This window comes from Alligator sinensis, unplaced genomic scaffold (genome assembly GCF_000455745.1).
Source record: "Alligator sinensis unplaced genomic scaffold, ASM45574v1 scaffold1361_1, whole genome shotgun sequence".
In the NCBI taxonomy this organism is placed as follows: domain Eukaryota; kingdom Metazoa; phylum Chordata; order Crocodylia; family Alligatoridae; genus Alligator; species Alligator sinensis.
Genome location: NW_005843274.1, coordinates 25,161 through 38,469, shown reverse-complemented (window position 1 = coordinate 38,469; position 13,309 = coordinate 25,161). Strand labels below are relative to the sequence as shown.

At 62.2% G+C, this 13,309-nt stretch overlaps 2 protein-coding genes across 6 annotated transcripts; one reads left to right on the top strand and one right to left on the bottom strand.

Moving 5' to 3' along the window:
• The first annotated feature begins 6 nt into the window (after positions 1-6).
• Positions 7-9,917, top strand: B4GALT3 (beta-1,4-galactosyltransferase 3). 5 transcript variants are annotated; one of them, XM_025194680.1, is made up of 8 exons: positions 7-449; positions 1,999-2,151; positions 2,726-3,026; positions 5,137-5,372; positions 5,499-5,689; positions 5,960-6,082; positions 7,489-7,593; positions 7,826-9,917. In XM_025194680.1, exons 3-8 carry the CDS (start codon positions 2,780-2,782, stop codon positions 8,493-8,495), a joined length of 1,572 nt encoding a protein of 523 aa, XP_025050465.1. In that variant the 5' UTR covers positions 7-449; positions 1,999-2,151; positions 2,726-2,779; the 3' UTR covers positions 8,496-9,917. The 5 variants fall into 5 exon arrangements, with proteins under 5 accessions (XP_025050465.1, XP_025050469.1, XP_025050466.1 ...); XM_025194684.1 differs by having other exon boundaries at positions 2,704-3,026; XM_025194681.1 differs by having other exon boundaries at positions 7-697.
• On the bottom strand, positions 9,823-13,309 carry PPOX (protoporphyrinogen oxidase; the record flags this gene model as incomplete). Its single annotated transcript, XM_006038190.1, has 8 exons — positions 9,823-10,700; positions 10,908-10,950; positions 11,036-11,185; positions 11,454-11,567; positions 11,913-12,031; positions 12,361-12,421; positions 12,809-12,999; positions 13,165-13,309. Coding segments are annotated over 8 exons (960 nt in total), but the record flags the coding sequence as incomplete, so codon positions are not given.

The following is a 13,309-nucleotide window of genomic DNA, read 5'->3' as shown; positions in this document are numbered from 1 at the left end:
GGCGAGGGGAGCCGTGCGGGTGCAGGGGGGGACGGACGTGCCTCGACCAGCCAGGCTGGTGCGACAGCCGTGTTGGCGAGCAAAGGAGACACGGCGTAGAGGAGCTGGCACCGGCGCGGGCGCGCTACCGGCCAGACGGCGAGCGTCAAATTGGGAGGACCTAACCCGTGCAGGCCCCGACGAGTCCGTGCTCGGTCCGGCCCGGCTCGAGGTCGTCACGAATAATTTGGGAGATGGGATTAATCGCACGGGTGGGTTGATATTAAGCCGGGGGTGGACGCTGGAGCCGCCACGACCTCGATATGTTTGCAAAGTGGAGAAAGTCAACAAGGACGAGCGCAGACCTGCCCTTGCGTCGGAGCGATTAAACACGCCAATGCGAAGCAGCGAGGGACTGGCCGGGCGGGCCGCGGGCAAGGACCGGAGCAACAGTATGTCACGAGCCGAACGTGAGCCAACAACGTCCGATACCGCATAGAAAAGCGTCCGCGCCCCGGGGTCGTGAATGGGAGCGTCGCGTGCGAGTCCGGGGCAGCGATTCTGCTCGGCGCTGGTGTCCACGGACAAATGGGGAAGCGTTCAGAGGAGAGCACGGGTCTAGACAACGTGACGTCTGAGGACAGGTTGCAAACGCTTGGCTCAGTCTAGACGAGAGAAGACTGGGTGGGGGGATCGGATAGAAGCAAGATACATTTAGGTACATCTTTTACTGGACTAACTACAGCTGGGAGAGACGTTAGCCAAGTGTCGGGCACAAAACGCCCTTTCCCGGTGTGCTCAAACAAGCGGGCACGGCCAAAGTTAAATGCCAGATAGAACAATATGACGTGTTTTATCCTGTGGGGAGTCTGATAAGTCTTCAAACACAGACCGGGTTTGTTTGACCAGGGCAACGGTTCCCTGCTCTGTGTCCTCAAGGGTTGGAGGAGAAGTGACTGCAGCCGGGCAGGCCAAGTTTGGATACGAGGAAGGACTTTCTCCCCCTGAAGATGGTTCTGCGCTGGGGCAGGTGCCCGGACTGGTGACGAAAGCTCGGTCACTAAGTGTGGATTGGACAAACCTCTGTCTGGTTCAGATGGTGCTGGCCCTGCCTGGAGCAGGGGGTTGGACTAGGTGCCTCCCTCAGCCAGGTTTCTTTGGACTCTGTGACCTCCAAGGGCACTTCTGTTTTTAGCATTTTCTGAAGTGGCTGCCCTTTGCCTGGGTCTCAGAGAGCACTGCAGAGCCCAGGGAGTTAGGCAGAAGAGCTGCTTAGCAGTTCAGCTGAAACTGCCTTCGCTGCTGCTGCTGACGCACACCCGTGAGCGCTCCCAAATTCCACGCACCGCAGCTGTGGTGCACAGCAGGGGGGTTTTGGCTGGCCCTGTGAAACGTTTGCCCCACTTTCCAAGAGTGGGAGCACACGCTCCTGCTGTCTGCCCCCTGCCCCTCTTAGCCCTGGGCTGTCCTGCAGCGTGCGTGCATGGGCTGGCTGCTGCACCTTCCACCTCAGAGGGTTCTGCTATTTGCAGGGGTAGGGAGCTCCGCACAGAGGGGAGGCATGTGCCAGGGCTTCGGAGGAGCCCGTCATCCTAAAAAACACCCCTCGGCTGAACAGAGGCTGCGTCTGCCTGTGTGTGCCCGGCTCAGTGGCGGGTCGCAGCCCTTCCCTGGTGACTGGGCAGTGCGAGTGCTTCTTGCTGATTAGGCCTCAGAAGCAGCAGGCAAGGGAGAGCAGATGGAAGCTCCCTGTTGGCTGGTGCCAGGAGGTACATGGTCTTGGGAGATCTACTTCTTTGGAGGGGTTCTAGAAACAATCCACTGGGAGGAGAGTGACAGGTTCACAAGGATGCCCAGGCCCAGGTGCTGCCCTGGTGCCAGTGCTCTGTGAAGCTTGGATGCACTCGAACAGGGGGAAGGGGTAGCAATGCTCCTGCTGTAGCCAGAACTGCCCTCATGCTGCCCCCCACCCTTGCCCAAGTTATCCTGTGGGCTTGACCTGCTCTGTCTCCCCCTCAGCATCCCCTGCCTGAAGGCACTGGGCAGGCCACGTGTCCACGTCACTGCAGCGATGCATCCAGCCCTACGCAAGGACCAAAGAGCTCCTTTCCACCAGTCAAGACCAAGCATCAACATGTCAGAGCACGGGAAGAGGCAAATCTGAGTCCTTAGGTGAGAGTGACTGCCTGTCTTGCACGTGATCCCTCTCCTCCCTCCCTCCCAGTTCCAGTGAATGGGGATTGTCCTCACCCAGTTCCATCCCCATATGTACTGTGGGTCCATGGGGGAAAGCGGAGTCTGTAGGGCCTTGGGTCTCTGGCTGTAGGGTTCCTTGTGCTGCCAACTTTGGCCACATTGCTTCATGGGGCCACGTGCCCTTCTTCCCTGAGCTGCTGTGCCAGTCCTGTGTCTGCAGCTGGGGAGGAAGGGGGATGTGCCACATGCCCACTGCACTTGGCTGGGGTGGGGTGGGTGGGGGAGAGAGGGAAAGGGGAGTTTAGGTCACAGCCAGGATGCCCAGGTTAGTCCAGCAGGACCAGGGCCCCCTTTAAGGGGCCAGGCCTGCACCAGCCTCTTCCTCTACGCAGCCGGATCTCCCGAGTGCAGGGGGAGGCCTGGTGCTGAGAAGTTTGCACCCCTGCTGCATGCAGTCCTGGGGGGCCAGGGCTGGAGGCCAACATTAGCAAGCAGTCAGAAGGGCATTGTGCCCAGTTTGCATCTCAGTCCTACCCGGGTGTCTGCACAGCATCAGCTAGACCCTGTCGCCCCTCCCTGAGAAGTGGCGCTGTCTCCCGGCACCATGATCCGCCGACTGCTGGACCGGCCGTGCACCCTGGCCCTACTCATAGGATTCCAGTTTGCTTTCATGGCCTACTTCTCGCTGGGCGGTTTCCGGAACTTGACCTCCATCTTTGGGCGCGAGTCCATCCCCGTCTTCGACTACTCCCGCACTCGTGACGTGTACACCAACCTGAGCCGCCTGCTGCCCCCACGTGGCACCCCACCAGGACCCCTGCCCTACTGCCCAGAGCGCTCACCCTACCTCAGTAAGTGGGGCTGTGGGAAGGACTATGCTGCCTTACTCTCTAGGTGGCTCATCATGCATGGACCCAGCTGGCTCTTGATTGGGTTAGTGACTGTTCCAGCAGACATGAGCAGAGTTCACAGAATTGGCCGCTCAGCCAAGGCTGGCTGGTGCAGCAAGGTTCAGGGGCATCCTGAGGGTGCAGCCTGGGAGCAGGACTTGCCAGGAGACTGGTCAGTGCTACCTGGGAGCCACTTTACCTTCTGTGCTCTCCTGTGCCATTGGTGGGTGCTGTCCTGCCCTTGGGGCATGCTCAGAAGAACACTCACCCCAGACCAAACAACATCTAGAGCAGGGGTGGGCAAAACACGGTCCACAGGCTGGATCTAGCCTGCCAGTTGATCTTTTTTCCAGCCTGCAGGTAGGTGGCAGCACCATGTGGCAGGTCCTGGGCAAGCCACAGTCAGGCTCTGGCCTCTCCTGGCAGGTGGTGCAGGTGACGGATCCGGCTCCAGCTTCTGCTTGCATCACAGGGGATGCTTGGCGGAAGCAGCCCCTCCTGCCCACCTCTGCCCCTGGGGGATGGAGCTTAGCCACAGACCTCTGTGCTGTCCCATCCTCCCTTGCCAGCAGGGCTCCTGGGAGCCATGGCAGAGGGGAAGGGAGAGGGGAGTGTACCTACTCCAGGAGCCCTGATGGCGGGGTGGGAAAGCATAGAGGCCTGCGGCCAGGTTCCATTCCCTGCCCCCACAGCCGCAGACGTGGCTGGTTATGGGAGGGCAGGCCAGGTGTGGTAATACCCCAGGCAGGAGTATGCTCCTGCTCCTGTTGCTGCTCTGGCACAAGCCTTGGCTCAGCTGTATGGAGCGTGCATGCGCATGTGTGTGCATATGTTTGTGTGTGCAGCCCTCAACAGATCACCAAAACTCCTCAAGTGTGGCCCTCCAGCCCAAATAATTGCCCACCCCTGTTCTAGAGTGTGCCTCTGGCCGTGTTTGGCAGCCATGTAGCTGTTGAGCTTGTAGTGTCAGGCGTCACTGCCCTTCTGATGGGACCCCCTTGAAGCACTGCCCTTGATGGGACTCCATCCCCTCCTGCAGTAAGCAGGGCACAGCAGCATTGGCCCACAAGTCCAGAGCTGCCAAGGCGAGTGCATGGAGCTGTGAGGGTGGCTCTAGCACAGGTTGCATGTGCCCCCAAGGTGTGAACAAGACTGGGAGCATATGAGACTTGCTTGGACATGTGTGCAGGGAGGCAACCCAGGGTCGATCCTCTTGTGGGTAGGTGGGTGTACATCAGGCTCTCTGTGGTGGGCACCTGTGAAACCTGTGTTACCTCCATATCATTGGCTTGGCCAGGATAGGGAGAGCAGCAGGGCAGGTTAGCAGGGGCCAGTTGGGTGTGGCTGGCACGTGGATCGTCCCCTGTGCTGAGGCAGGCATGGAGGCATGGTGCAGGTATGGACGCCTTGGGGTTCATGTCCCTGCATGGGCAGGCAAGGCATTTGTCCTTGCAAGGGCACAGGCAGGGCTCTGGCTCCTATTGCTGTAAACGATCCCCTGGTGCCGCTGACTCAGTCCCTAGTCGCGCCAGGGCTGAAACCGCTGACTGTCCCTGGGCAGCCGTTGCTGCTGGGTGAGCAAAGGGCAGACTCCCCTGCCCCTGGGAGCAGCCGCCTAGCCAGCCCTCATGCAGCTGAGGCTCTATTGGCTGGCTACCAGGCCTGCTCTTCCTGCAGCCCCCGCTGCATGATGAGCCCCCTGGTGCAGCGGTGTCCTGCTCTTTCATGGGCCCTGGGCACCCAGTGGGGGCAGAGCTGGTGCAGCTGCGACAGGCTTCCAAGCAAGGATGAGTCTGGCTCAGTCCAGGGCCATGTTGAATTCGGGGCCACCTGGTCATGGTCTTGGGGCCCTTGCTGTGGGTAAGGGCTGCTTGCAGTGTGGAGCATGGTCAGCACAGCCAGTGCTGCTTGGCAGTCCAGCATGTAAGCACGCTGGTGCTGTGTGTGTGTTTGGCGGGGGGGAAATGTTCTGGGCAGGGTGAATGCAGGTGCTGAGGCCCCATAGGGGTGTGGTGTGGGGGCAGGCTGAGCTCTGCTCGGGATGCCAATACCAGCCTTTGTCCCCATGCAGTTGGCCCCCTGACCGTGAGCTTCAGTCAGGTGCCAACCCTGGAGCAGATCCAGGCAAAGAACCCGGCGGTGAGTGTAGGGGGGCGGTACCGGCCCCTGACCTGCGAGCCACGGTCCCGCACAGCCATCATTGTCCCACACCGCAACCGGGAGATGCATCTGGGCCACCTGCTGTACTACCTACACCCCTTCCTGCAGCGCCAGCAGCTGCACTACGGCATCTACGTCATCCACCAGGTAGGCTGCCTCTGCTCGTGGCCGGGAGGCTGCCCCTGCTTGCGGCCGTGGTGGGGGCAACCTCTGCACCCTGGCAGCACTCCTGTGCCCCTGTACTCCCTGCCCTCTCTGCCTGTTTTTCTGCAGGCTGGGAATTCCACTTTCAACCGGGCCAAGCTGCTGAATGTGGGGGTGAAGGAGGCCCTGAAGGACGAAGAGTGGGACTGCCTCTTCCTGCATGACGTGGACCTTATCCCTGAGAATGACCACAACCTCTACACCTGCGACCTCTGGAGCCCCAAGCACGTCTCTGTCGCCATGAACAAGTTTGGCTACAGGTGCGTGGGGGCAGGGGCTGGGGGGACCAGGGGGAACAAAAATGCCATGTGGGGCTGGTGGCCTGCCATGCTGGCTTTGCTGGGCTCTTGGCCCTGCCAATACTAGTCTCCTGGATGCTCCTGCAGTGTGGAGAGTGCTGGGGTTAGCTTGTGACTGCCTGGGGAATAGGTTCTGCCAACTGACCCTGGGAGAGTGGCTCTGAACTGGCTCACTGGGGGCCCTAGGGCCATTGGCTGCAGAGTCTGAGCGGCCCCTTCCTCTCCTTGCAGCCTCCCATACCCCCAGTACTTTGGTGGGGTGTCAGCCCTGACTCCGGACCAGTACATGAAGATCAACGGCTTCCCCAACGAGTACTGGGGCTGGGGCGGGGAGGACGACGACATTGCCACTCGGTGAGTGCCTGCATGTCCCTGCCTGCCAGGCCTTTCCTGCATGTCTGCAACCTTGCTCCACTGCCCGGCTTGCTGGGGTCAGTGCCGTAGAGTCATGGAGAGGTGGGACTGGAGGGGAGCTGCAGAGGTCACATCTAGTCCAACCCCCAACCTGAGGGAGAATCAGCCCTGTCCAGGCTATCCCAGATGACCATAATCTAAACTGCCCCCATGCTAAGGGCCTCCCCACAGCCACCACGAGCTCTTGGCCTGGAGTGTGGGTGCAGCACAGCTCAGGGCCTGAGGAAGCACTTGACCTGCAGAAGGGGAGGGAAGAAGGAGCCTCTGCAGGAAATCCCAGCAGCTTTGCCCAGCTGCGAGGACTGCTGGGGTCTTCCTGTTCTTGTGATGCTGTCCATGGCTCTGGGCTGGGCTGACTGGCTGCACCTGCGTGAGCAGCATTCAGTCCTGCCTGCCACAGCTTCCAGGGATGGGCAGAGGGAGCCAGCAGGGCTGCAGGCTCTGTCCTAGTACTGGGGAGAAGGGGCTGCATGGCACACCTGGCTCCTAGGGGAGCAGGCCCCGTCAAGGTGTGGTTTCCCGGTTGCTGGGCACAGTGACAGCGCTCAGGGTGCCCCGAAGGCCTGGATTCCTGCAGCAGCACATATGTCTAGAGTTATTCCATTCCCCTGCCTCCTCCCTGCCAGGGTCTGACTGCATCTCCTCTCTGCCCCCTCACCGTGTCTCTCTTCTCTCCACTCCTCGCTCTCGGGACTTTTTGCATGCATCTTTCTCACACAGGGCCCTTCCCAGCTGCATGAAGGTAGGTCACAGTCAGATTGTAGGCGTACAGTACCAGCAGGCAGGGAGGGGGCACACTGTCACAGGGGAGGGGCAGTGTTCTGACTGTATCTGGGTGCTGTCCTGGCCAGCTGCCTCTGGTTCCATGCTAAGCAGCTTCTGCCTGATTCCATGGTGCTGGGCCATGGCAGCTGTGGTTGGAGGCAGTTCACTGACTTCCTCTTGCTCCTCCCTGTGGCCACAGGCCCTGGCACAGCTGGCTGCCAGAGCAGGTGCTGGTGGCTCCAGGATGTAATGGCTAGAACCTGCCCCCGACACTAAGTGTGGGGAAGTCTGCAGCAGGCACCCATGTGGGCCCCGCTTGGCCCTGCCTCTTCCCATCCCACTGGGCTGGAGAGGCCTGCCTTGGACCAGAATGTGGCAGCAGGGGTGCTGCCTTTGGCCTTGGTGGAACACACATGTTGGGCTGTAGCTCCAGCAGCGGCTGCCTGGGGGAAGTTGAGGCCTTTGAATGTCCTGGCAGCCTGGGAGGATGCAGTGAGTGGCTAGGGCCGTGGGGGTGCTGGAGCTCAGTGGGCACTGGCACCTGCTCCCTGGTGCCACACTGAGGTGCATGCTCCCCGCAGGGTGCGTCTGGCCGGCATGAAGATCTCGCGTCCACCCGTCTCCATTGGCCACTACAAGATGGTGAAACACAAGGGAGACAGGGGCAATGAGGAAAATCCCCACAGGTGAGTGGGGCACAGGACCTGTGGGCCTTAAGCTCAGGCTCCAGTGTGTGGCACCACTGCTCCACCCATGGGCACAGGGCCCCCTCAGCACTGCTGCACATGGTGCTGGGATAGGCCTCTGGCGCTGGACTGCTCAGAGATGGAGGGGGACTGCCTGGGGGCTGGCAGCAGGGAGGCACCTGGGGGGATCACAGGGGGCAGATGCCCCGCGTCAACTCCAGCCTCCCTACAGATTCGACCTGCTGATCCGGACACAGCACATGTGGACACAGGATGGCATGAACTCGCTCAGCTATGTGCTGCTGGCCAAGGAGCTGCGGCCCCTCTACACCAACATCACTGTGGACATCGGGGTCAACCCGCGGCCCCTCAAGGGTCGCAAGGGGCCTGGACCACAGCCTGGCTTTGACGGGCAGAAGCACAAGAGCAGCTCGAACCACGGGTTCAGGCAGGAGATGTTGCGCACGCTGCCCCGGGCCACGGCAGGCTGGGGGGAGCGGCTGCCCCCTGTGCGCAAGGGGGTGGGGACAGGTGCCAGCCAGAGGGTACCCCTAGCTCCTGAGACACGGAGCCAGGAGCCTGGAGCTGCTGCAGGCCAACTTGGAGGCAAGGAGGGGGCTCTACAGAATGGCAGCCAGGCACAGACCAGAGTGGGAGTTGCAGACAGCCCTAGGCCTCAGCAGGGAGGAGCCCCTGCCCTTGGCAAGGCTGCTCAGCCCAGCCTCAACCTGCCCCCACATGGCCCAGAGGCCTCTGGGAAAGGGAAAGGGAAGCTGGACTTAGGGGACAGTCACCCAGAGACAGACAGGGGTAGAATGCCCCTGGACCTGATGCCAGCCAGGATGCTCCAGGCTCCCCGGAGCCAGGGGGACAATCAGACGATGCTGCCCAATGCACGCTAGGCAGTGGCTGCCCATGTGTGCTGGCAGGTGGGAGCTGTTTTCAGGGACTTGCTCCCTCAGCTGGCTCCTCCGGGGAGTCTTGGTAGCCCCACCTGGGTGCTGTCCCTGGGCCTAAGTCAGCCCTCAAGGCTCGCTGCTTGGGGCTCTTCCCTGGGCCAGCAGCAGGGAGCCAGCATTGCAGGTGCCGGCAGGCCACAGGACTGGACCAAGGCCTCCAGCTGTGACCCTGCTGTTCTGGCCCCCAGGCCTGGGCCTTCCTGCACCAGGGTTGCCCAGGCTTGTGTGCTGGCTGTGATCCCTCTGATGGGAACCTCCCCCTGCCAACTTGACTGTGCGAGGCTGGGCCCTGCCTGGGAAGCCCAATCTCACAGCTGAGGGTTGTGCTGTCCCAAGGTGCCCCGAGGTAGTACCCTGTCTAGGTACACAAGTGGGGTGTGGGGGAGGTAGGTCAGTGGTGGGTGTCCCTGTGGGAATCTGCTCTTCCAGCATCCCAACGCAGGTCTGGGGAGAGCTGCAGCAGAGCAAGCTCTGCCCAGCAGCTGGGTCATGAGCCATGCTGTGCCCAAGCTGCTGCAGAGCAACAGTAGAGGATAGGATTGCCCCTGCCTTAGAGTTGACCTCCCTGCCCTGACTCCCACTTTCGCTTCAGCTCAGCACCTGCTTCCTTGCAGTGCTGTAGCTGGGGCTGGGCTGACCTAACATTGGAGCCAGAACCCCAAGCCTTGTGCTGCTCCTCATAGCCTGCTGTCTGCTCTGCCTGCCTCTCCTCCCATGGTGCCTGCTGTGGCAAGTGCCATATGGCTCAGGGCTGTGTGGCAAGAGACCCTACCCCTGCTGGCTGGAGTCCTGCCTGCACCCCTACTGCAGGGCCAGCCACAGAACAGCCTGCTTCCAGGGGACGGGAGCACCCCTCATCAGGGCAGGTGTCTGCCTTGCATAGTTCTGCAGCACAGGGCAGTGCCAGTCCTGTCCTGGAGCCACAGGCCCAGTGCATGCATGGAGCTGGCCAGAGCTACCTGGGCACTTGCAGGGGTGGTGAGGTTCCTCTTGCCACAGGTCACCACCTCTAGGGGGCAGAATTAAGTGTGTGCCTGTGCTGGACCCCCTGGGCCTGCATGAGGTCAGCCAGTCCTTGACATGGGAGCTGGGCTGGGGCAGTAGTAGCTTTCCTCCAGAAGCCCCAAAGCTGGTGCTTCCCAGTGAGCAGAGTCAGCGCCTCGCACTGCTCCCAGCCTGTGCCTGCCTCCGGGCCCCACACTTGTGGGTGCTGCTACATTGGACCCAGTGTCCCCCCCCTCCCCATAGCCGCTCGCATCCAGTCCCTGGCCCCGCGTGCGACTATTTATTCTATTTATGAACAATCGGCTGCAGCAGCACTGGGGGTTTGTTAGGGTTTTTCAATAAAAACTTTGTCTTGCAGTAGCCTGCCCCCACTCTGCAACCCTGGGCCACTTTTAGGGAGGGGCACAACCAATGGCTCACCATGGAGGGGAAGGGGCAGTGGGCTGTTCACCCCAGGGAATGGGGGCTCGTGTTGCAGGAGCGAGGTGCAGACCTGGAGCCTCAGCTGCTCGCGGCCTGGCCCTGTGCTCCCTTGGCAGGGGCAGTTGCTCACTATGTGGCAGCAGTCTGTGGCTGGTTCAGTTACTTGAGCAGCAGGAACCAGGCTCAAACCAGCACAGGACTTAGGCAGCAGGGAGGCCCAGGAGTGGTGCGACAGCCCCAAACTGAGTTTGCTGCAACAGCAATGAGGGGCTGTTTGTCCTGGGAGGGGGAGAGCCAAGGCTCTGGGGCCTGCTCACTTCCAGTACAGTGGGGAAGGAGAAGGGGCTGTAGGCCTTTGTGCTCCTGGCACTCTGCCCTCACTGCTTGCAGGGCTGCCTGGACCTGCCCTCTGCTCCTCTGAGCCTAGGTGCTGCTGCTACCAGCCCTGAGGCAGCAGAGCCACAAATCCCTCACAGACTGTCAGCCCAACATGGGTGTGTGCTTGTGTGCCCCACCCCCTGCAGAGACTGTCCACCATGGCATGCAGGAGCCTGCCTCCAGGGCCTGAGGCAGCACACGCCAATCAGCAGGCCTGGCCTAGGAGCCTGGCCACAGCCATCTTGGCACTGTAGAGGCAGTCGATCACGGAGACACCCTCATAGGAGGCCCCGACCAGGCTCAGCGGCAACCCCTCCTGCTGTAGGTACCGGGTGATGGTTTCTGCCAGGAGATAGGAGGGCCTGAGCACCTGGCAGGAGACAGTGCCTGCTCCCTGCCTGGCCTCAGTGGGTGCACAGCCATGAGCAGAGGGCTTGGCTGCAGGTGTGCATGTGCCCACCCCCTTCCCACCTCCCAGCCTGGCTTCAGCACTCCACCCCTGCCCAGGGGAGAGCATGGAGCAGGAGGAACAGCACAGCTCAGCCTTACCTATCCTCTGGCAGTGGCCAAGTGTGTACTGGGGGAGGCAGGCCTGTGGATGGAGCAGAGACCAGAACTGAATGCAGGCCTGGCCAGTGGGGCCCTGCCCTGCCCCACCCCTGCCCGCTCACCCCTACCTTGTGCACCATGACGATGGAGTGGGAAGGCGTAGCCAACACCCCCAGCTGCGTCCTTACTGCCTCTTGGGCTTGGTGCAGCAGCGTGGCTGGCAGCACGGTCTCTGGGTCCCCGAAGCTCTGGGTGAACCACGCGCCTCCCAGCATCACCTGCCAGCACAGCACAACCCTCCTAGGAGGAGCCAGGCCCCACGCCACCCACCCAGCCCTAGGGAAGGACACAGAGCACCAGGCCCCTGGGCCAGGACACCTGGTGTGGTGCAGACCAGAGCCTGTCCCGGCCGGACAGCGCAAGGCCGTGGGGCAGAGGCGCAGTAGCCAACGTGCCATCACTGGGGCCTGAGCCACCTGCAGGTTCCAGGGTGCGGGCAGATCCCAGCAGCCCCTGGCATGCTCCTCAGGTGGAGCTGGCACTCACCGTGAGCCGGATGGAATTGCCTTTGGCACCGTTCTGCTCTGGAAAGGCCACCGAGTCATAGACAATGCCCAGCAGGGAGCTGTTCTCAAAGGAGGGCACCAGGTGCCCGAACCCCTAAATCAGAGACAAAGGGATGGCCATCACCCCACAGCCAACAAAAATGCCCCTGCCTGTGGTCCCGTCCCACCCCCAGGGCTCAGCCTTCTCCAGTGTTCACGCTCACACATGGGCCTGCTGCCAGCCCCTCCTGGACAACCACCTCCTCCCCCAGAAGCGCCTGGGAGCCCCAGTACAGGGTGGGCCGGGATGCAGACCGCTCCTGACATGAGGCCCCGGTGACAGGCACAACACATGCCTGCAGGGGATGCTACGAGGGCTGGGGCCTTCCCGCTCAGCCCATGGGATACAATGCTGGGATAGCTCTGCGCTATGCCAGGGTTGGGCAGGGCCACATCTCACCGTGACGGGCAGCGTGGCATCATCGTACTGCAGGTTCACCACCCCCACCGACACCGCCTGGATGCCGCGCAGCGCCTGAGCCAGCGGCCTGGCCTCATCTGGGAGCAGGTCGGCCAGAGCTGCAAGCAGAAACGTTGGCCAGGACCGGCCCGGGCTCCAAGCCCCTCCACTTACATCAGCCCCAGCCCCTGAACCTGCCAGGGGAACCTCTAAACCTCGCTCTTCCCCAGCTGCCGAGAAGCCCTCCCCAGCCCCAGGTGAGGTCTCGCTCCTGCCGCAGCCTGGGAGAAAACTCATGAGTCCTGGCTCCCTGCTCCCACCATGAACGCACGCTCGGCTCCAGACAGGCTGAAGGCCGGGTGGGGTTTCACAATAGGAAACCTGGGCACCCAGCTCTCTCTGCTCCAGACCCCATGGGATTGGGGCGACCCCAGCATAGCCCCCCCACCTCCAGCCGGGATGGCACTGATCACGTGGTCTGCCATGATGCTGCCGTCCTCCAGGATGATCTAGGCAGGAAAGGGGCAGTCAGAGCAGAGGAACCTGGGGATCCCAACACCCCTTCCCAGAGACATCTGCCCTGGTGGGGAAGGGCCTGAGCAAAACCAAGGCACCACGGGGACTGGCAGGCGCTCAAATACAACCCAGTCCCCACCCCTTACATAGCCCATTCCCCTCCCAGAGTGGGGCTAACAACCCAGGAGTCCTGGCTTCAAGCCACCTGCCTCCACTGTCCGGCTCTAGCCCGTGACAGCCAGGCCTAGCACTTGGCTGGGCAGTGCTGCGGGGCGAGCAGGCTCTGCAGGTCCAGGTTCAAAGGCCTAGGCCTCCCCCGTTCCATGATATCCCATCCGGGGTGCAGGTGGGATGTCCTGGGAACCACTGCTCCCTCCTACCTGCCAGCGCTGGTCGGCCGTCCGCTGCAGGCGCTTTGGGGCCGCGTGGCAGTGCAGCTCCACGCCATGGCTGTGCGTGAAGTCCAACAGGGCCTCAGGCAGCGTCTCCATGCCGCTGCGCAGCGACCACTGGCTCCAGCGCTCGGCGCGGGCCCTGCGGATCAAAGCTGAATCCAGGGCTGGGCCCTTCCCTGAGGGAGGCGAGAGTCCATGTGCCAGCGCCCGGCTGCCAGGCACCTAGGAGCCCCATCAGGCCTGCTCTGCCCAGTGGTTCCCGCAGCCCTCCCGTCTCCCAGGGCCAGGACAGAGCCCCCAGCCAGAGCGGCCCCCCATGCCCATGCCGGGTAGGGTCTCACCTGCCCCCAAGGCCATGCCCAGGAGGACGGAGCGGTGCCTCTGCTCAGCCTCGAACAGCGCCGGGAAGCAGGAGCGCAGGCTCAGCGCCCGGCAGTCCCCAGCAAACACCCCGCGGCACAGGCTGTCTATGGCCACGTCGGCCAG

What these genes read in the sequence shown, in the direction of transcription:
- B4GALT3 (XM_025194680.1), top strand. Translation starts at nt 2,780, where the DNA reads ATGATCCGCCGACTGCTGGACCGGCCGTGCACCCTGGCCCTACTCATA. An exon ending in ATGAACAAGTTTGGCTACAG is followed by an intron (nt 5,690 to 5,959) that starts GTGCGTGGGGGC and finishes CTCTCCTTGCAG; the next exon opens with CCTCCCATACCCCCAGTACT. An exon ending in AATGAGGAAAATCCCCACAG is followed by an intron (nt 7,594 to 7,825) that starts GTGAGTGGGGCA and finishes GCCTCCCTACAG; the next exon opens with ATTCGACCTGCTGATCCGGA.